Below are 21006 nucleotides of genomic sequence, written 5' to 3'. Positions count from 1 at the left end.
CTTCAAGAATTGAAGGTCACACGGGTTGAGTGATGGGTACACAGATGGTCCTTTTGCTGTCGAAGTATTCCTCGAAGACAGAGCGAAGACAGCTGTTCCAGCTGTTTTTCACTGCATGCTGAGCTGAGCTAACCGGCAGACCTTTACACAGTCAGACCAAGCTGCCGTCGGTTGTTTGTTTCTTCCAGACTCTTCACTCTCTCTCTCTCTCTCGTTCTCTAGATGGTCGCCGAATACAGAGTCACCAAGTTCCTGTCTCTGCTCAGAGAGGAGGGGGCGTGAGTACAACCGCTCTGCACCAATCATTTCCATCGCTTACCCACAACTTCCATCAACTTAATCCCTCTTCCTTTATTCTCATCTCCATTCATTTTTACGTTTCTCCTTGTATCGCCTGTCCGCGTGTTCTCTTTAGACTATTATGTATTTTGTTATTTCTATAAAACACCATTTGCAGAATGTACTTTGAACACATATTAATGAGGATAAGGAATATTGTAAATCCAAGTACAAAACATGCAGAAAAGGCACCAACGACTGACCTTAACAGCTTCATTTTTGCAATCACCAGGTTGAAAGAAGGCGATCAAATCCGAATTTAAAGCTGTCGGTCGCTCTCGCTGTGCACTGGTAAGGCCATCAGCAAAGCAACGCGACGAGTGCCTGATAGATTAGCAGTAGCTGGTCAGTTAGCCGCTAGCTTAGCATTCAAAAGTAACTGTTTATGGTGTTTAACTTGGGAGATTGTATTTTGTTCGCCAAGTAAATCTATAGTCTTTTATTTTAACATTCATAAGAGAGAAGAATTATCACATAAACTCTATCATCAGCTCTATCTATGTAACATTTGCATACATTAGCTAACGTAAGCCATCACAGCTGCTGGTGATATATCTGACTGAGAAAAGGTCACATCAGTTATAACTGGCCGTATTTGGCAGAGAAACACTGCCACTTTTTATTTCTCAATAATCTCGCCTGTCTTTCAGCAGCTCTTTGCCCCGCCATCTTCACGACTCTTTTCGATGGCCAAATGGATTCCTACATGGGATTTTGTACCCTCCGTATATCTTACATAGTATATTTTATATCGCCCCCTACAGTTGACATTATCATTCATAATTTTTGTTGAGTTTATGTAACATGACATTCCAAATGTCATGCAGGCATGGAATTGTTTTACTCCCCCGTCATCATTTTCTTTTTACTGTTGCTAAAAATTTGCATTATAGCTCAATTGCATTCATTTCTGAGCATGAGCGGTTCCATCGAGTGCGAAGCATGTTGTTAGCATGTTTTAGCTTTTTTATTGTGGATGTCATCTCCAGTCCTGCCTCTTAAAGCTACAGGTTTCAGGAGTCTTCACAAATTCAAATTTAGCGTACTTACAAGCTAAAGAAGTGTTTACTAAATGGAGAAGAACACATGACTCAATTAAAATGGCTTATACCACACATAGTATACACAAGAGCACGATTTACTCTACAATCTCTACCATTTGTAAAGATTAGCTGTTACTTTGGTCACTACATTTATTGACTGTTAGCTTGCTAGCATATAACCCATTCAGATACAGGAGTACATTTATCTCTAGGTAGCTCTGGGTTATTATACTTACGAGTTCCAAGCTATCTCTGGGTTTCATAATCACAAGTTTCAAGTTATCTCTGGGTTATCGTAATTACGTAATTCTTGTTATCTCTGTATTGTCATAATTACGAAGTTCAAGTTATCTCTGTGCTATTCTAATTATGAGTTACACGCTATCTCTGGGTTTTATAATTCCAAGTTTCACTTTATCTCTGCATCATAATAATTATCTCTGAGTTGTCATAATTACGAAATTCCCGTTCTCTCTGGGTTATCGCAATGACTAGTTTATTGTTATCTCTAAAGTGTCTTGAAAATAATCAAACACGGATGCTCATGTCAGCGACAGTGTAATGTAATTTAACTCATATTTCCTTAATACAGTGTTGTATTTAATGTTCAGTATTTCTCGCCTTTGTTGTAATTTGGTAACATGGGAATCTTTCCCTTGTCCACCATGACACAGACTTCGCACTGTACTGCAGCACTGAATGTACAAATCTGCTGCAACCCTAAAGGTGCGTTCACACCAAAAGTGATGCGATTTTTCGCGTCGCCCCAAAACGCGTGAGTTCACTCGCTCGACCATTCACCGTGTTCAGGTCATAAGCGTTGAGACGCTCCGCGAGGGGCGGGGCTTATCTCTGTGTCTCGTCTCCGTAAAGACCGTTATCATCTCCTTCATCCACCAGAATAACTAACCACTACTTCTGCTTTATACTTGTTGTGGACGTCTCACACACTAACGCCCTCGTGTTTGGGTTCATGACATCACCCGTAGGCTCACTCAGCTCGGTCACTTTCACCGATGAAGTTACTGTTACGTCTGAAAGACTTCCGCCTCCAGTGCGATGAGAGCGGAACTCAAGAGCTGATTGGCCCGAGTTGCGAGATGACCGCCTCAAAGTTGAAATATTTCAACTCGGGTCGAAAATTGCGTCGCTGAAAACTTGTCGCCCACATCGCGTCGCCCCAAACGCGCCGCCCGGGAAAATATCGTGTCTATCGCAGCCACACGCGTCTGTACGTTGACTTTTCATGGGATTCGGTCACGCGAAAAAATAGTTTCGCTTTTGGTGTGAACGCACCTTTACCTGGCCAGATTAGAGTAGATGGCTGGAGTGGAAGCCAATGCAATCTTTCAAAGTGTCTTTTTGGATGGTGTGTGTGAGGGTTGAGGCTCCTCGTGGCCTTCTGGCCAGCATCTGCACACGGAATGAAGAGTGCATCAATCACGAAAGATGGATGAGCGACGGTGCTCAACGCTGCTCCCTTCTTGTTTTATAGCCGGTTAAATCCCGCTGGTCGTATTTTATTTACCTCAGGACACCGCCCTGCGTTGTGCTGGTGCTGTGTGAGTACACTGGGGTTTGTTGAGGGTTGCTAAAAAGTGTCCCTCTCGTGAAAGGAGTCTACCGTGGTGGGAAACTGAACCAACCATCTCCTGCTTTTTCCTCTTTCTAGTGACCGCAGCTTCTACGAGTGAAGAAAACACGCTGAGGAAGAGGAGGAGGAAGAGAAGAGGTCGTGCTCTTGTCCGTCCACCCACTTGGTCAAAGAGGGGAACACACGCGTCCCCTTCATCTCCGCATGTTTACGTAGGCAATATCTCTGTATCACGGCAAACACCTTTACTTATCACAGGGCTCTCAAGTCTCACGCATTGAGCGTGAGACTCACGCATTTCGGTCTTATCTCACGCACTCCCGCCACACATCGAATTCCTCACGCTGAAAAACCCTCTCGGCTATTTAATGCTTGAATGCAGGGGTCATCAATACGCCGATCGATTGTTCCGCTGCAGAGCTCCGACGCCGGTCTGCGCGCATTGGGATGGAGCACCCCCCCCCCGTCAACAACTTTTGTCGGAGTAGAAATAGTCACTAGCACCCCCCCCCCCCCCCCTGGTCTCAACAACTCTTTTCGGCTCGATGCCGGCGCGCGCAACGGTCAGCTGTATCGGGTGCTGATGGAAATCTCACGCTTGCCTGTCTTCAAAACTTGAGAGCCCTGTTATCGACATGGCACAGCGAACTACCGGAAGTCGTACTGTTAAACATCTGTTATCTGTCAAGAAATTGGAATGGATGATTGTAAAAAAGAAAAGAGCTTTTTTTGTGCATCGTGCAAAAAAAAAGCCATGTTTGTTTTCAGCTGTAGTATTTGTTGTATTCGTTGCATATCCCCTCCCCCGCCCCGCTGGAGATAGTACGATATGTATCACCACGACCAACAATCAGAATAAACACAATACAACGGACACAAATCCCCGAGGTGTTTAAATATTTCAGATTTTAATCTATGAGAGGCTTTTAGTGATAATGTAGTGGCTGTGTGTAAAAAAAAAAAAGAACAAAAAAAGAAGCTGGTCCATATGTAAATGTAATTCAAACCTACAGTATGTAAAGCGTTCATGTTCTGTACATAGTATATATAGACAAAATAATGTAAACAATATATCAGAATGTTTCTTCTTCCTCATTCCTCCAGCCAGAGATGTTGACTTTACTAGGTTACTGTGATAGTGAGAGTAAATGTCGGATTGTCTGTGTGTGTCATGTGCAGTTCGGTTCAGACAAGCTATAATGTAGCTGTATAACATCATCAGTGTTCAAGATTTCTAAAATAAATAAAAGTTATTCTCCAAAACTAACAAAAACCCTTTAGTACTTATCTCTGCGGTTCTTCGTGGGAACCCGAGCTTGTTTCCGTTGGTGTGCGTGGGGAACCAAACGCTGCATGTGTGGAGTGCATCGGAGTGTGCGTGAGTTGTGTGCATGTGTGTTTTAGTGTGTGTGAGTGTGTGTGTATGTGGGTGTGTGTACATTTAAATCTAGGTTTTAGGCAGTCGGTGATTTATTTGTTTTTCTTTCATGTTTGGTGCTTATCGTCCAAAGTTCTTGTTTTGTTCTGACCGTTGATGATGTGGTTGTGTGTGTGTGCGAGTGTGTGTGTAGATCTATATCAACATGCAGATGTATTATTTCAATAAAAGGCACAGATGCACAGGAAAAAGAAACTCACAGCTGCTCGTCTGGTCTCATGTATTTATTTATTGATGGATGGATGGACGTGTGTTGATTATTAGCTGGAAGAAGTAACATAAGTGCATTAAACCGTGTACAACTTTGAGGTACTTGGAACTTACTTGAGTATTTCCATTTTCTGCCATACTTTACACTACATTTTAGAGGATACTATTGCAATTTTGAACCCACTATATGTGTATGTGACAGACATAATCACTGGCAAAAATATGATCAGTTCATAAGGTAATAATAATGCTGTGTGGATACCAATAACACACACTATTTAAAGTAAAAGGTACATCATAGCTCCTTATTTAGTAAACAGTTGGTAATAAGATATGGAGAGAGAGAGAGAGAGAGAGCAGATACACTGCTGAAGAAGATCATTGGTGCCAGCCTGCTACCCTGGACCAGGAAGCAGCCAGGTAAACAAACAGCAGGTAAACAACCCTTTTCATCCCACTTCACTTCCTGGACATCTGGACTATGGACTATTTCAACGCCTCCCCTCTGGGGGCGCTACAGAGCATATTACGCCATGACAGCACAACACGAAGACTGTCAGTGGGTGGCACGTTGAATTCGGATGCATGGCAAACGGGACCAACTTGGAATGAGAGAATAAAGCACCTGTGAAATATAATAAAACACCTCTGGGGTCTGTGGGGGCCCCAGCCGCTCGGATTAAAGGTAAACTGTCAAATGTAAACACAGCTCTTTTGGGGTATTACTATAAGTATTATGTGTATTGTTATAATAACAATATTAGCATTAATATGATAATACTGTTATTGTCATTATTGACTGTTTCAAGTGATTTGTGGGGGCGGGGCTCAGGGTCATAATTGCTGCGTTCACATCATTTTAAATGTGGTATATTTGGAGATACCATGTATTGGTTACTAACTTTAACACAATATTACTCTATAACAACGCATCTATATGTATTAAATGATATCGACAGCTGTAAGGGACTTAATAGCCTACTTGTTATAAAGTAAAGTAGCATAACATGAAAGCGCACCGCCCGTTGTACTTAAACACAGTTCTTCCCCGTTGCTGTGGAAACGGGAGACGTTCCCTTTTAATTATCTGTGGCTCGCGGGATTACGCAAACCCCCTCCCGGAGCTACCCCTCTCTGGCCGGTAGGGGGCAGTGCACAACCAACCGCCTCTCTCTCTCTCTTTTTCTCTATCTCTCTCTCTCAGCAGCTCTACTTCTCCTGACCCGCATTCACCCATACTGTACAGGCAGGAGGGGGAAGGGGGAGGAGGACCGAGCACACGGCACAGAAAGCTAATGAACGCCGGAGAGAGAGAGTTCTCCCTTGTAGACCGTGGCCATGGCTTTGGCAGCCCCTGACAGACACGGCGCTCCCGTCTCCTCGCACCCGGTAGCGGACTGAACCGGTAGAGGGGGGCTAACACTGGGATAAGCGTTAGCTACGGCACTCGAGACGGTTCAGCCGCCTGGACTCGCTTAACGTTAACGTTATATATCTACGTATTGTTTCTATTTTTTCTTCTCGTGTGTTAATCCGTCTGTTCCTGGTTCACGGGTTTTCATGTTGACGGCACGGGAGGCGGCTTCATACCACAAGTCCAGCATTGGTGAGTGTCAGTCATTTATCCCTCCCCCTCCCCCTCCCTCCCCACTATAGCGCAATGTACAGCGGCTTCTTTACGGGGCGGCGATGCAACGCGAGACTCTGTCCTCATGTCAACCCGAACTGTACATGTAGGTGAACGCGAAGAAGCCTCCCGGCCACCGTCCCAAAGCGGGTCTTTAACGCGTTCCCTCCGCGCGCCTGTTAAGGTGCGTTCACACCAAAAGCGAAACTATTTTTTCGCGCGACCGAATCCCATGAAAAGTCAACGTACAGACGCGAGTGGCTGCGATAGACCCGATATTTCCCCAGCGGCGCGTTTGGAGCGACGCGATGTGGCCGACGCGTTTACAGCGGCGCGTTTTCAGCGGCGTAATTTTCGCCCCGAGTTGAAATATTTCAACTTTGAGGCGGTCATCTCGCAACTCGGGCCAATCAGCTCTTGAGTTCCGCTCTCGTCGCGCTGGAAGCGGAAGTCTTTCAGACGTAACAGTATGATTGGCGGGATGATGGATATGTCACTCTTGCCTGTCTTCAAAACTTAAGAGCCCTGCTCACGCGTTTTGGGCAACGCGAAAAATCGCTTCGCTTTTGGTGTGAACGCACCTTAAGAGAGACAACCGGTGTTACACCCCTACTGGTTTTCAAACCTACTGGTTTCCCTACGCGTGCGTGCGTTGCAGGGTTGCCAGGTCTGTGTGACAAAACAAGCCCAATGGCCAATCAAAACCAGCCCAAAACAAGCCCAATGGCCAATAAAACCAGCCCAAAAACCAGCCCAATATCAGAACTCAAAATATGCCCAGAACTCCTTCATGATGCCCCCCTGAGATAGGAAAGTGACCCACTGCGAGCGTTGTCGACGTGGGGGGGTGCGCTCAACTGTGTGCGCTCAACTGTGTGCGCGGATGTGTCGGCGTGTACGTGCTGATCTGGAGTCAGTTTGGGTATAAATAAATTATTTCATTTTAAATATGGATTTTTATTTAACCCTTGTGTTGCCTTAGGGTCATTTTGACCCTAATCAATATTACACCCTCCCCCCGCTTTAGGATTAATTTGACCCCATTCAATGTTTAATGTCGGTGTTGAACAAACAAACATAAAGTGCCTCACACTTAAACTTGGAAAACAATATTAATTCTAATAATTTTCTGGAGGTTTTAATTAGGTCAAATTGAACCCAAAGGGTAAAATATGTTAGTAAATATAAAGGTAACAGGAGGGTGAAACATTGAATCGGGTCAAAATGACCCATAGGCGGGGGGAGGGTGTAATATTGATTCGGGTCAAAATGACCGGTTAAAGATATTCATGTAATTTGCATGCAAAATAGGTCTACCCGAACCAGCGGACAAAAAATTCAACCCGCGGCAACACTTCAAAAGTAGCCCAATTCTGTGGGAAAACCGCGGACCTGGCAACACTGGTGCGTTGTGTTCTCTTAACATCTGCAGCGGGGCTCTGTCTCGCTCACCAGATTCGTCACACATTCACAAACATATTGCTGGAGATCTTCAAGTCACCGTTCATATCCATTTCGGCGATTACGATTGTATAAGTGAGCAGTGCATCACAGCCACGGATGAAGAAATACATTTTAGAAAAAATAAAAAGATCGCCCGACCTGGTTTTGATCTCTTTCACGCAAAAGTTGACTGCACTCAAAGACGCGCAGTCTGTGCGCTGCGCCAACAGATATTAGTTTCAGCTCAAGTAATTTATATATTGATTAGAGATGCACCGATCAGGTTTTTGGTGCCGATCACCAATCACTGAAATCAGTATCTGCCGATCCGATAATACCGATCACCGATCACGGTGTCGATTGAAGCATTCTATTCATTGTGTAGCATTATTGCCTAGGACTATGAGGAAATACATATATAAAGCAACTCAAACATGAAAGAAATTAACGATTTCTTTAAACATTTAGGACTTTTACTTTGAAAAATGTCCTAATTGATACATTAAAATTGTTTGATTGCTATTGTAGGGGATTTCAGATATGTATGGAACACGTCTGCATCATTCATTTCCTGGAACTCTTGGGGAAATCTATTTACAGGACTTTTTTTAACATACAAAAGTCAGACTTATTTTTTATAAACTCTTCCTTGGTCCAGTAAAAATGTTTTAATGTCAGCATAATTTAAGCTAAATCTCAGAAACGATCTCTAAAGATACAAAATCAGTTCATTGTTTACTTTTATATGTTAGTGTATGATTTGTCGACATCTTATTTTGAAAAACGGATGTTGTTTCACGTGGTTCTTTCCGCTAACTTTGCAAAACCGGATGTTGTCACTTAAATCCTTCCGCTAACTTTATCAAAACCCTCGCGCGCTCCCGATCGAATGTGTTTACCGTGAGCATCAGTCTATAGGGGCAGACATGTGAGAGTCGGCTGAGTTGACCCAGAGATTCAACTCGGGGGACGGGGACGCCGCTCGGTGGTGAGGATCCCCTCGTGGACCTCTCACTCTGCGGCCCTCGCCGGGCGCATCGTCTCCGTTGCGCTGCGATTGAAACGTCTCTGATAGTTTTTCTCGCAGATGTTACGTCATCTGATCGGCCGTTTTGAGAACGCCGATCAAAACCGATAATGGGAATATCGGCCGATATGGATCGGCGCCGATCAGATCGGTGCATCCCTAATATTGATCCATTAAGTCACATTTCTTATGTTTTCATGGGAACAGTTTGGTCGAAGGGATCTGAAACAACTGGTTACCTTGAGCGGATATGTACACTTTGAAACATGTTTAGCGATGCTTGTTCGCAACGCAACAACCACACAATACCGACGCATTTTGACAACAACTAATTGACTTATTCAGCGATGCTTTTATAAATAATATTCAGACTATCATAATACAAAAAATTTATTGATAAACTTTATTTACATATTCCACGAGTTTAGCAAATGCTTCACAGACCTCAAATCTGAAAATAAGCCGTCCAATTGCAAATCATGTAATCAGAATCAATTAATAACTTAGCGACATCAGTATGAATGTAAAAAGTGGCAGACACTGGACTTCTGCTGTCCAGCATGTTTTCTTTCACGGTCTATCTTGGCCGTCTTAATGTGGGTTTCAGCCTGTAGCTGCTCCCACAGGCTCTGGTGTGGTGTCACGTGGGTTGCAATATACACAGTGACAGTCTCTTTTTTTGTTATTTAAAGGTACAGTTAGGAGAAGGAAAGTGTTGTGAATGATTTTATTTATAGAATATATATTTTTTAAATGCCATGTTGAGGCTTCACTGGCCGATGCACAGAGGTGATTCTATAACTGGGTTTGGGGCCCGGAGCTGCATTTGAACATCCAGTGCTCACATGAAAATAAAAATAAATACAAATGTCCACACGACATGGCAACAGCAAAGGTTTCCTCTGCAGCTTCACGTTCCACAGGCTTTTAGTTGTGAGCAAATCTGATGTTCCTCGACTGGGGGAGGCGTAACACCCCTCCCCCCCCCCTTTTTTTCATTTTGAGTCTTCAAATCCTTTTCATTACTTCCCAAAACATGCAATGCTTTTCATTAGAATAATATTTCCCTGGAGCGTGGAGGCCCGGGAAGCACTCTGGCTTGTTTACAAGAGTTTCCTCTAGTAACCCAGTTTTTTTTCTCATTTTTGGTAGCTGTTTATATTTTATCGCGACCATCTGAAGATCTATTCGTCTTCACAAGTTTGATTCCCTCTGTGACATTTTTAACAAACACTTAATAACTCCAAATGACTTGAACAAATAAAACAGCAATTTATATCTATTTAGGAGACATATGCTAACTGTCAGGATTCCACCTCCACCTCAGAAGAAGAGAAATAGAAATGTTTCCATTAATGACAAACCAAAGAAAGTCCATGTAAAAATACTCCATGCATGTATGTATATATACATACAAAGCCATAATCTCCGCCTGCAGCCAGACATGACCTCTTCTGACGCCCGTCTCTAACACCCTCATCTAACCCCCCCCCCCCCCCCCCCATAGCACACTGTTGCAAGGCAGCGTCCTGTTTTTTTCACCGAGGTTGAGGCTTAATGTATCGCGGGAGGGGAGGAGAGGAGAGGGGAGGAGAGGGGAGGGAGCAGGAAGAAAACCAGTCCCTCAGCCCCCACCCCTCCTCCCAGCCTGACTCTGAGGGAAATCGGATACATAAGCGGGGCCTCCGGGGCGGGGCCTCGGGGGCGGGGCCCTCGAGTTCCCACGGCCCGCTCACGTCACAGAGCTGTCGGAGGAGTCCACTCGCCTGTCATGTGGGAGCTTTAAATCTGCAGAAACACTTCAGTTTGCTCACTGATTGTCTTCCACTCATACAAAAAAAAAAAGACATTAAAAACGCAACAACTCAACAGCCTCTTTTTACAAATCATGACCCCGGTAACTACACCTTTATTTCCCCCGTTCGTTCCGACCGCTCTGAAGTCTGTGAACGCGATCTCACACGGCAGACGGGGAGAGAGGCGTCTGCTAGAGATGCACCGATCAGGTTTTTGGTGCCGATCACCGATCACTGAAATCAGTATCTGCCGATCACCGATAATACCGATCACCGATCACTGAAATCAGTCTCTGCCAATCCGATAATACCGATCACCGATCACGGTGTCGATTGAAGCATTCTATTTATTGTGTAGCATTATTGCCGAGGACTATGAGGAAATACATATATAAAGCAACTCAAACATTAAAGAAATTACAGATTTCTTTAAACATTTAGGACTTTTACTTTGAAAAATGTCCTAATTGATACATTAAAATAGTTTGATTGCTATTGTAGGGGATTTCAGATATGTATGGAACACATCTGCATTATTCATTTCCTGGAACTCTTGGGGAAATCTATTTACAGGACTTTTTTTAACATACAAAAGTCTGACTTATTTTTATAAACTCTTCCTTGGTACAGTACAAATGTTTTAATGTTAGCATAATTTAACTAAATCTCAGAAAATATCTATAATGATACAAAATCAGTTCATTGTTTACTTTTATATGCTAGTGTATGATTTGTCGACATCTTATTTTGAAAAACGGATGTTGTTTCACGTGGTTCTTTCCGCTAACTTTGCAAAACCCTCGTGCTCCCGATCGAATGCGTTTACCGTGAGCATCAGTCTCTAGGGGCTCAGACATGTGAGAGTCGGCTGAGTTGACCCAGAGATTCAACTCGGGGGACGGGGACGCCGCTCGGTGGTGAGGATCCCCTCTGACCTCTCACTCTGCGGCCCTCGCCGGGCGCATTGTCTCCGTTGCTGTGCGCTGCGATTGAAACGTCTGATAGTTCTCGCAGATGTTACGTCATCTGATCGGCCGTTTTGAGAACGCCGATCAAAACCGATAATGGGAATATCGGCCGATATGGATCGGCGCCGATCAGATCGGTGCATCCCTAGCATATGCATTGTTTGAATGATTGTCGGACAGAAGATACACCTGGAGGATGTACATCGTGTGCATATTACTGCGTGAGTACACAGGACAACGCCAAACAGGCAGGGCAGGTCTTTGCTTTGCTCACACACTCAGAATCAGAACCAGGTTTTATTGGCCAAGTAAGTTTGCACAAACAAGGAATTTGACTTGGTGAAGTGACTCTCAGTGCTTACACAAAATATACAACACAAAAGAAAACAGTGCAGTACAAAAGAAACAGTGCAACGGTCTAAGAAGTTTAAGAAAGTGACTTAAGAAAGTATATACAAGGCGGAATGGCTATATGCAGTAGCTGTGAAACAGTAGTGTAAGAAGAAGTGGAGAGTGCGCACACACACACACGCACACACACTGCACTGCTTTAGAGCGTTCTGTTCTTTTCCCGAGAGGTTGAAGAGCGTCTGTGATGAACACAGCCTCGATTCAATTAGGGTGAGACGCCGTCTCCCACACAGAGAAGAAGACGCTAGAGGAGCTCTCAGGTCCCGTGTTGTAACAGAGGGACTCTGGGTCAGCGGCCAGCAGGTCCGTCTTTCAAGCAGGGGGTTGGCGGTTCAATCCCCGCCCTGGTCGATGTGTCCTTGAGCAAGACACTTAACCCTGAGTGTCTCCCTGTAGCTGCGTCTACGGAGTGTGAATGTCACGTGATTGTAAGTCGCTTTGGATAAAACTGTCAGCTAAATGACGTGTAAAGTAATTACATTTCTACATTATTGGCGGTTTCTCACGGTTTTGACCATGACAGGGTTCGTACGGTCATGGAAAACCTGGAAAAGTCATGGAATTTTAAAATGGTCATTTCCAGGCCTGGAAAAGTCCTGGAAAAAATGTAAATCATCAAAGTTTTGGAAAAGTCATGGAAATTTGTTATCATCACATGTTCATTTATGCGGAGTTTGAAATAATTAATATGTTTTTTAAAGAAAGACGCTCAAAATATAAGCCGGCGCAAAATGTTCTAAATTGTTCATGTTTATACTGAGATTTCAGTTTGGTCATGGAAATTTGGTTTAAAGTCATGGAAAAGTCATGGAAAAGTTATGGAAATCCATTGGTCAAAATGTGTAAGAACCCTGCATGAGCTCCAGATTGATAATTCTTTTCCAAGGCGCTTAATTCAATTCAGTTTCAATTCAGTTTATTAATTACAAATTTGTCTGGACCAGGAAAAACTCCCAAATAACCCTTCAGGGGAAAAAAGGAAGAAACCTGGTCTCCTAGGATGGACAGATGCAATAGATGTAATGTACATTCAATGAATATGACAGAGTGTATGAATAGTTCATAGTAGGCATATTCAGGCAGATGGCGGTGGGGAGGAGGAGGCGGAGTCTCAACAGGACAGTGTGATTGAAATTTCTCAAATAAACTATTATGATGGATAATATCTAATAAATCCTCAAATATACACCAGGGCCATTCCACTTGAGGACAGATTGGCACTGGTTTAATAGTTAAAATCTTTAATACCGCTCGCTCCTTTATTGACAACGTGGAACGGTTCCTGCTGGAGGCCGACTGTTTGTCCCGGGGCTTATCTTGATAAGCGTTTCGCCGCCACGCTGTCCCGAGCCGCCTGCGAAGCCGGAGCTCTCTCTTCGAGTTAAAAAAACCAACTTCTCTCATGTTTTACTGTTGGCTCTGAGTGGAAACGGAAACAGAGGGAAGAGACGGGAGTTTTTAAGTGGTATTTGAAGAAGAAAAAACACTCAGCTTTAGTGAAGGTATATATAGACGCTGATAAAAACGACCGACACGCAGGCGATGAACGGGGAGGTTTTACACGTTTGTTCCGCTGGCATTTTAGCGTCTTTTGTAAGGGTCTGTTCTGTGTCTACTGTGTCTTCTCTGTCTCCTTGATCGTTTCATTCCCTGCACCTGTCCTCAGCCACTCTCGTCTCGTTACCGTCTCATGCCGTACACCTGTTTTCCCCCCTATATATTGTGCCACTCTTTCCCTTGTCTGTGGCTGGATTGTTGTCTTTTTTCCGTCGTCCCGTCTGTCGTATCTGACCCTGCCTCCTGCCCTGAACCCCGATTCTCTGCCTGCCCCGTTTTGGACTTTGTTGGTTTTTTTTGTGTGGAAACTTTTGACTCATTAAAGAGCATGATTGTGTTAATCTACACTAATGGTGTGTTCACACCGGACGCGTCGAAATGTCGACGCGAGTCGAGATTACATGCAAAGTCAATGCACAGCTGCGTAGAAGCTGCGTATTTTCCAGCGAGCAGCGCGTCAGACGCGTTTGAAGCAGCACGAACAGAGGGTTTGTCGCGGGGCGAACTCAGCGAACAGACGCAGCTCGTCGACGCGCGAGTTGAAATTTCCCAACTCCGGCAGCAAAAACGCGTGAGTCATAGTTGCGTCAGCCAATCAGCGTTGAGCAGCTCCGCTCGTCATCGTCCTGCCGGTTGAAAAAAATGGAGGAAAAGATTATTGTCGCCGTCTGTGGGCACCCCGAACTTTATGACACGACTCTTTTTACTTACCGAAACCGTAGCTATAAAGATGAAGCGTGGAAAAAGGTCGGAGAAGCTATTTGTTGTACTTTACTATCAACCAACCGCCGGCATATGTGTTTCATGGCAGAGGAGATCTGCCGCCGTAGGTGGAAAAGTCTCAGAGACACGTATCAAAGAGAGAAGAAGAGAGAGAGCAGCGAGAAGCGCAGTGGGAGTGCAGCTCAGTCCACTAAAAAGTGGAAGTACTCTGCGGTCGCGGCGCGTCTGGTCTGAAAACACTTTTTTTCGACGCGCGTCGAGACTGCTGCGTCAGACGCGTCGAGAATTTTTTCATCGCATCCGGTGTGAACACACCATAAGTCCTCAATTCCTCTGCGCATGAGCTCCTGCACCTCGCTACCTGTGACGTAGCCCTGACATCTTTAACTTTAACTTTCGGCTTAACACGTTCAAATATTGAAGAAAAAAAACTCGAAAGCACAGGTGTGAAACACAAGGCCCGCGGGACGAATTCGGCCCACCACATCAATTTGTGTAGCCCCTGACGGCTTGAAAGACATTTGATCACCTTCTCTTTAAGAAATGTAAGAAAAATATCCTGTGCTTTTATTTTGAAGGTTTCAAATTAAATGGATTTATCTGATAATATTAAGAGACAGTTTCTTATGTACAATATTTCAACACTCAAATAAATGATAATCAAATGCAAATAGTTATTTAACAATACGTACGGGAGTAGTTTATACAGTTACGACCCTTTGAGGGCGGCCTTGATGCTGAGCATGAGTTTGACCCCCCTGCTCTAAAGCTCTTAAATCTGAAAGAGACGTTATATAAATATACACAACGGTATGACACATCATTTAAGCAGATTCTTCACAGATTGAATTCAAACATTTAATAATAACCACCTTTTTATTTCTTTAATTTTCATTTGGTAGCAGCCGCTTTTGTGTGAACACACAATGTAAAAGGGTCTATTAAAAGAAAATAATAATAAAAATAAATATTTTAAAAAGGTGACTGCCTGTAATGGTAATGTATGATATGATATTCCTTTATTTGAATAAATGTTATATATTTAACTACAAAGTAATATGCTTGTTTGAAATTTTTCTTTTCCATTGAAATATTCTGGGATGTTTTCTGAAATTGATTGGAAGGCCCTACCAAGAAAAAATTCCAACAGCCGCCACTGTATATATATATATATATATAGTAAGGACAGAGTACTAAACCATTGGAACATTTAGATGGGCGTAGCGGGGCCCACACACATCGGTATCTACTCACTCCATCGGTAGCCGGGATAAAGGCGGCATAATGTAAAACGGATTTAAACACAGGCCATAATTTTGAAAACTGTCCACAGACTAAAGATATTAATGTCACATACCTTAAAGATATTAATGTCTGAAACACGGGAGAAGGGACTGGAACCTCTCTCAAAACCCGGCTATTAGCGATTTAACAGCTATTGCTTCCAGCTGTCTACCTCTCATAAGGAAGTAATTATAGGGCTTAATTGGGGGGGCTGCATGGATGTGATTAAAGTTGCAGGTTTGTCACCTTGTGCTATTCCTTTCACATCTCAATATGTTTGCAATAAAGATAAAAACAAATCGGTGCTCAATGGACGAACAACGAGAAAGTCATCGTCATTGTTCTGCTGTATTTATTTGAGCCTTCTGTCTCTTTGATAATGCACATTCATCTTATGTCTGTTGAGAACCAAACAAGACGTAAACAGCCCTGTTAGCTTAAGCTTGACTTGGTGTCACGCGTTCGTGTTTCATGACATCACAAAAGGGATCCGAACCAAATGGAGATGAGTCAGCGTCTTCAGTACCGACACTCGAGGGGGACGCTAATCCTTCAGATTGATTGTTCTTCGTGTCGCACTTTATCTAACTCAGTCTGGATGAAACTGGCTCCAACCATTTACATGAGTATGGATTACAGTGATTGGCCCCACAGGGCAGGTGGAGTGTGTGTGTGTGTGGGGGGGGGGGGGGAATTGCATCATCCTAGACGCCGCTGACGAGGGGGCCGAGGGAGTCTCAGGTGGATTAATTAAAAAGTGAATTTATCCCCCCTTTTTTTTTTTTAAGAAGAAGAGAACGTGTTTTAATGATATGCAACATGGTTGCAAGATCAACTATAGACCTTGAGGGGTCCATGATGTGTTTCACAATGTGTTTCCTGTAGTTTTACCATATATGTATATATATATATATATATATATATATTGTATCTCATATATATGTCCCACGTCCCCCCCCGGCCGTCTTCTCTCTCTGTCTTCCAGTGGAACCTCTCGAGGGGCTTGTATTGTTTCAGCGGATAAAAGGAAAGATTCAAAAAGAAGAAGAAAACATTTTTCTTTCCTCGGTGGGATGAGAGGGAAACTTTAGAACAAGCTCTCCACCTCCAGGGAGGATTCTCACTCACACACACATACACAGACGTTCCCAGAGTACAAACATCGACACACACACACACACACACACACACGCATGCACTCGGTGTCCTGCAGAGAGAGGAACCGGCGTCGGGAGTGGCCACAACAGGAAGTGGTCCAGGGATCACATTAAAGGGACGGACTCGGGCGCCCAGAAGGAACCTCTGCAGAGAGCTCAGGCCTTCCTGCTCCTCTCCACGGGGGGTGAGGCTCACGCCTCCAGTATTTCCCCCGGCTTCCTGCTGTTGTCAGCATGTGAGAGCGGGAGACAAGACGGGAGAGACGCACTGTGCGGGGAACCGAGATGGAAGGCGCGGCGGCCACGTTCCAGACGTTCATCCACGAAGTTGGATGCGGCCAGTGTGTTTACACCGAGCTCTCAAAGGGTTTTTATCAGTCGCATAATTGCCGTTTTTGTTTTTACCTTCGCATTGAAAATGCGGAAGGTAATGTTTTGATAGCCGTGTATTTATTTGTATGCGTGCGTGTTATTCGCACAAGTCAAAAAGTATGAAACTGAATTGCATGAAATTTGGTGGGATGATTGGTTATTATCCGGGGACCATTTGACTAGATTTTTGGGATCGATCGGGTCAAAGGTCAAGGTCAAGGTCATAAAAAGGTCAAAATCTTCTTTTTACCAATTTTTATCCAATTGGCATGCAACTAATGCCAACATTTTCATAATTCAATGCCCAATCTTGTGATATGCGAAGGTATGCGCTCTACCGAGTGCCCGTTCTAGTTTAGTTTTCTTTTCTGACCCGTTAACCTTCGCCCATTACAACGTCAGCCCTTCCTCTGCCGATGAAACCCCGTTTATCAGGTTTGATATCGGTGATAATGGAACACGTGACTTGTTGGACCCTCGCCCGCCTCTGAAGCGTTGCCAGGTCGATGGGCTCGCCGTTTGTGAACGGGGTCTCTGACATCGTTATGGTTACTGTTGTATTGTTCCTCGTTCAGCTGGACCCTCAAACCTCACGTTGGATTTTCAATGAATGAGAGTGGAGCGTGACCCCCACCATGCGGGTCAGTGCGTCGCTTTATTTTCACAAACACTTTGACACCTCGACGAAACGAGCATTACGCTAATTCAGCCGCTAGTTACTCAGCGCGGAATACAAAACAAACCGCTCAGAACAACAGTCATTTCAGGAGAAATATGTAACCGGCAAACCCATTTATTTTTGTCTAAATAACCAATCATTCTCGAGGGGCGTTCGTAATTTCATTTTTAGATTACTGGAAACAAATGTAATTTTTTGTGCTGGATAAAGAGTAAGTGTGAAGCGGGGGGGGGGGCGACATGGACGTGGAAGAGTCTCTGGCTGGACTCTCCATGGGGGCCAAATGGAGTGGAAGTGGCATGTAGCCCGGCGGTGGCGGTTAGCTCCGGGTCGCCGCGATGTTTCTTTAGTAACTCAGACGTTCTCGAATCCCGATTCACGGGCCGCCGCTCGCCGCTGCATCATTAACACCCAGCGTTCCGCCAATCAGCGGATTAAATGCGTTCTCGGTTTTCACTCCGGGGTCACCGGGTCCGAGTCGCGGCGCTGCGGAGGAAAAAAAATATATAAGAGCCATGTGATGTGAGGCACATGTTGACCTTCTTATAAAGAGTCTGAACATTCAGATCATGAGTAGATCCGCCCCCCCCCTCTCATTTAAACCAAACCGGCTTAATCAGGATAACAAAGACACACACAGCGCTGTGCACGCTCCGTCTTCACGTGATTTAATACCCAGACATGTGAAGCAGAGCCGGTGTCTCCTGAAGATCAATAAGCAGCTTTAAATAGCTTTCTTTATTGACTGGAAATGTGTCGATAGTGTGGAAAACAAATGGCATCTTTTATTTTTATTTCAATGCCACATGAAGAAAAAAATGTAATAAATCTGAGCTTTTTTGTTGTTGTCGTATCGTTTCAGATCTTTCAGAGCGGCGCGGGAACATTTCCACTTCCAACGGGGACGCGCTGCCATGTTTGTGTCCGTGAGCGGGACCGGCCTCCATCTTCACAGCACCAGGTTGGTTCTTCTTCTTCCTTCGTCTCCAACGCATGTGAGCACAACGCCAGAGTGTCGGAATGGAGGAGTGGGACACGCTCAGACTGAGAGGGCCAATAAACCCATAAATGAGATCTAGAAGCACAAAGCGGCGCCACGATTAGCAGGACCGCCGACGCATTCGCCTCCAGAGATGACCGTGAACCGCAAACCAACAGCAGCAGTTGTTATCCGTGAAAAGATTTGATTCAATTCCGTTTATTTTGTATACCCCAAAATCACAAATTACGAATTTGCCTCCGAAGGCTTTACAATCTGTACACATACGACATCCCTGACCTTTGACCTCACATCGGATCAGGAACAACTCCCAAGGAATAGAAAAAAAACCTTTCAGGGGGTAAAAAAGTGAATAATCCTTCAGGAGAGAACAGAGGAGGATCCCTCTCCAGGATGGACAGAAAAATAGACGTCATGTGACCAGAAGGAATCATTACAGAGGTACATAAACATTCAATGAATATGACAGAGTGTATGAATAGTTGGTCGTCCACGATCCAGAAGGGGGGGGGGGGCATCAGACCCAGCCAGACCCGATGAGACGTGAAGTCTCGAAGACTCCGGGGTTGAAGCTGAGTTCATAATGTGTGATGGAGAGATGAAAATTCCTCCATAAGGAGAGAGAGAAGAGGTGCTCAGTGTATCCTCAATCGCCCCCCAGCCATGAGCAACCCAGTGGCTGCTAACTCTCCCGCTTTTTTAATGTGATTTTCAGCTTCGGTTATCAAACCAGCCGGTTGATGAATGATGGGGTCGAGCTGCTGGCTGCAGGTGGGCGGCGTGACGCACTGAGCCACCCCCCCGCCTCCATGAGAGGCACTCGGCTGTTAAGTTGGTCTTCAACAGACGCGAGTGGCTCGGTCAGTCCGTGTGCAAACTGACAGATACTTTTTCAATATTGCTGATTGCTAAAAGTTGGCCGATGGAGGCGCTGCTTTCTGAATTTGTCAGGTGTGTCACGATGAGAAATCTCGGCGGAGCCGGTTGGCATCAAATCAAACACGGAACCTCTATTGGCACGATGGAAAGGTTTATTAAAGAACTAGTAATAATAAAACCTTTCATATAGATAAAACACCCGTGAATACCCACCGAGAACTGACTCTCAGGACCCGAGAAGTTCCCGTGTCTCGGTTCCCAAAGGAGAACCGTGACATCACAAACTGGTGACATCACACACACCAGATGCAGAAACCTCTCCTGGTCAGAACAGGGTCTGGTTTGATGACCTTGAGCGTGACACCTCTGCGTGTTGCATTCATTCTACTTGTGTAATAATGTTGTTGTTTCTCTCTATTGTCTCTATTAATGAGATTGACTGGAGTTTGACGTAGACTCAATAAGTGCCGGTACTCCCCGTGCTGCTGTTTACACCTCTTTATTTATGCTGCGTCAGCTGATTTATTGTTATTGCATAATATGTGGGCAATGCGTCTTCTGTAGTAGGTCTATATTTATCCCATAATATATTCAACTGAAGTCTCATGGCCTTATGACGGCGTGTTTTTATATCTGCTCATAGTCGTTACATTACGTATCGTTTGGCGAAACTTGTTTAGTCGGACTCAGTTAACCGTTCCGGTCCGACTACGATCGGGACATGATGATCGATGTCCATATGATCGGATGACTCTGGCGACTCTAACGGTTGATAGTCAAAAATGGGCGTGAATTGACTGCGAATGACTTTGATCCCCTGCGGATCCCTCCTCTGCCCTCCCTCTCCTCCCTCCCCCTCCTCTCGTCCGTGACCCGCGAAAGAAAGAGAGGCAACCAATAATAAATGCGTCTTCTCTTGGCTCTCTCTCTCCGTTATCGCCATTTGCATTCGCCATTTGCATTCTGTACTCCTAAGAATACCAGAGGGACAAGGGGATGTTACCGCCTCTGTTCGCTCTCTTCTCGAAATGTTGTGTTGTTGTGTTGGTGGTGGGGTCAAAGAAAAGCGCTGTATCACCACCAGTTGTAATGAAAACAGCAGCCGCCCATCGGATAGGATATGACATGCTTTCGGACCAATGATCGAATCACTCACTGCCATATTGGGATGGAGCAGAGATCCCCCAACAGATAGCATAGTCCGACTAAAGCAAGATTCGAATGATACCATCATGTAAACGCACTGACTGTCAATGCTAGTGACTCATGCCAAATACACATATATATACCCCCCCCTCCCCATTATATATATATATATAAAAAATTATATGTATGTATATATATGTATATACATGAAACATGTGTATATATATATATATATATATTTATTATATATGTACATAAAACAGACAAACCCAAAAGAGAAATGTTTTCCTGGGATGAAAGGTACAAAAATACA

At 44.4% G+C, this 21006-nt stretch overlaps 1 protein-coding gene and 1 long non-coding RNA gene across 4 annotated transcripts in view; both read left to right on the top strand.

Annotated features, from left to right (window-relative positions):
- LOC130190474 (vesicle-fusing ATPase) overlaps nucleotides 1–4615 on the top strand; it is a 29417-nt gene extending 24802 nt beyond the window's left edge. The window contains exons 19-21 of one of the 2 annotated variants that reach the window (XM_056409909.1): nucleotides 223–278; nucleotides 572–630; nucleotides 3055–4615. In XM_056409909.1, the coding sequence (XP_056265884.1) occupies nucleotides 223–278; nucleotides 572–602 (87 nt within the window). In that variant the 3' untranslated portion in view covers nucleotides 603–630; nucleotides 3055–4615. The remainder of the gene's footprint in view (nucleotides 1–222; nucleotides 279–571; nucleotides 631–3054) is intronic. The other variant, XM_056409910.1, reaches the window with a different exon arrangement.
- A 1302-nt stretch (nucleotides 4616–5917) lies between these two features.
- Nucleotides 5918–21006, top strand: part of LOC130190478 (uncharacterized) — a 77215-nt gene continuing 62126 nt past the window's right edge. For both annotated transcript variants that reach the window (XR_008830975.1, XR_008830974.1), the window contains exons 1-2: nucleotides 5918–6230; nucleotides 18531–18629. This is a non-coding gene — a long non-coding RNA (uncharacterized LOC130190478). The remainder of the gene's footprint in view (nucleotides 6231–18530; nucleotides 18630–21006) is intronic.

This window comes from Pseudoliparis swirei, chromosome 24, assembly GCF_029220125.1.
Source record: "Pseudoliparis swirei isolate HS2019 ecotype Mariana Trench chromosome 24, NWPU_hadal_v1, whole genome shotgun sequence".
NCBI classification, from domain to species: Eukaryota; Metazoa; Chordata; class Actinopteri; order Perciformes; family Liparidae; genus Pseudoliparis; species Pseudoliparis swirei.
The sequence above is the reverse complement of the archived record's forward strand: the minus strand, read 5'-3'. Positions and strand labels throughout refer to the sequence as shown.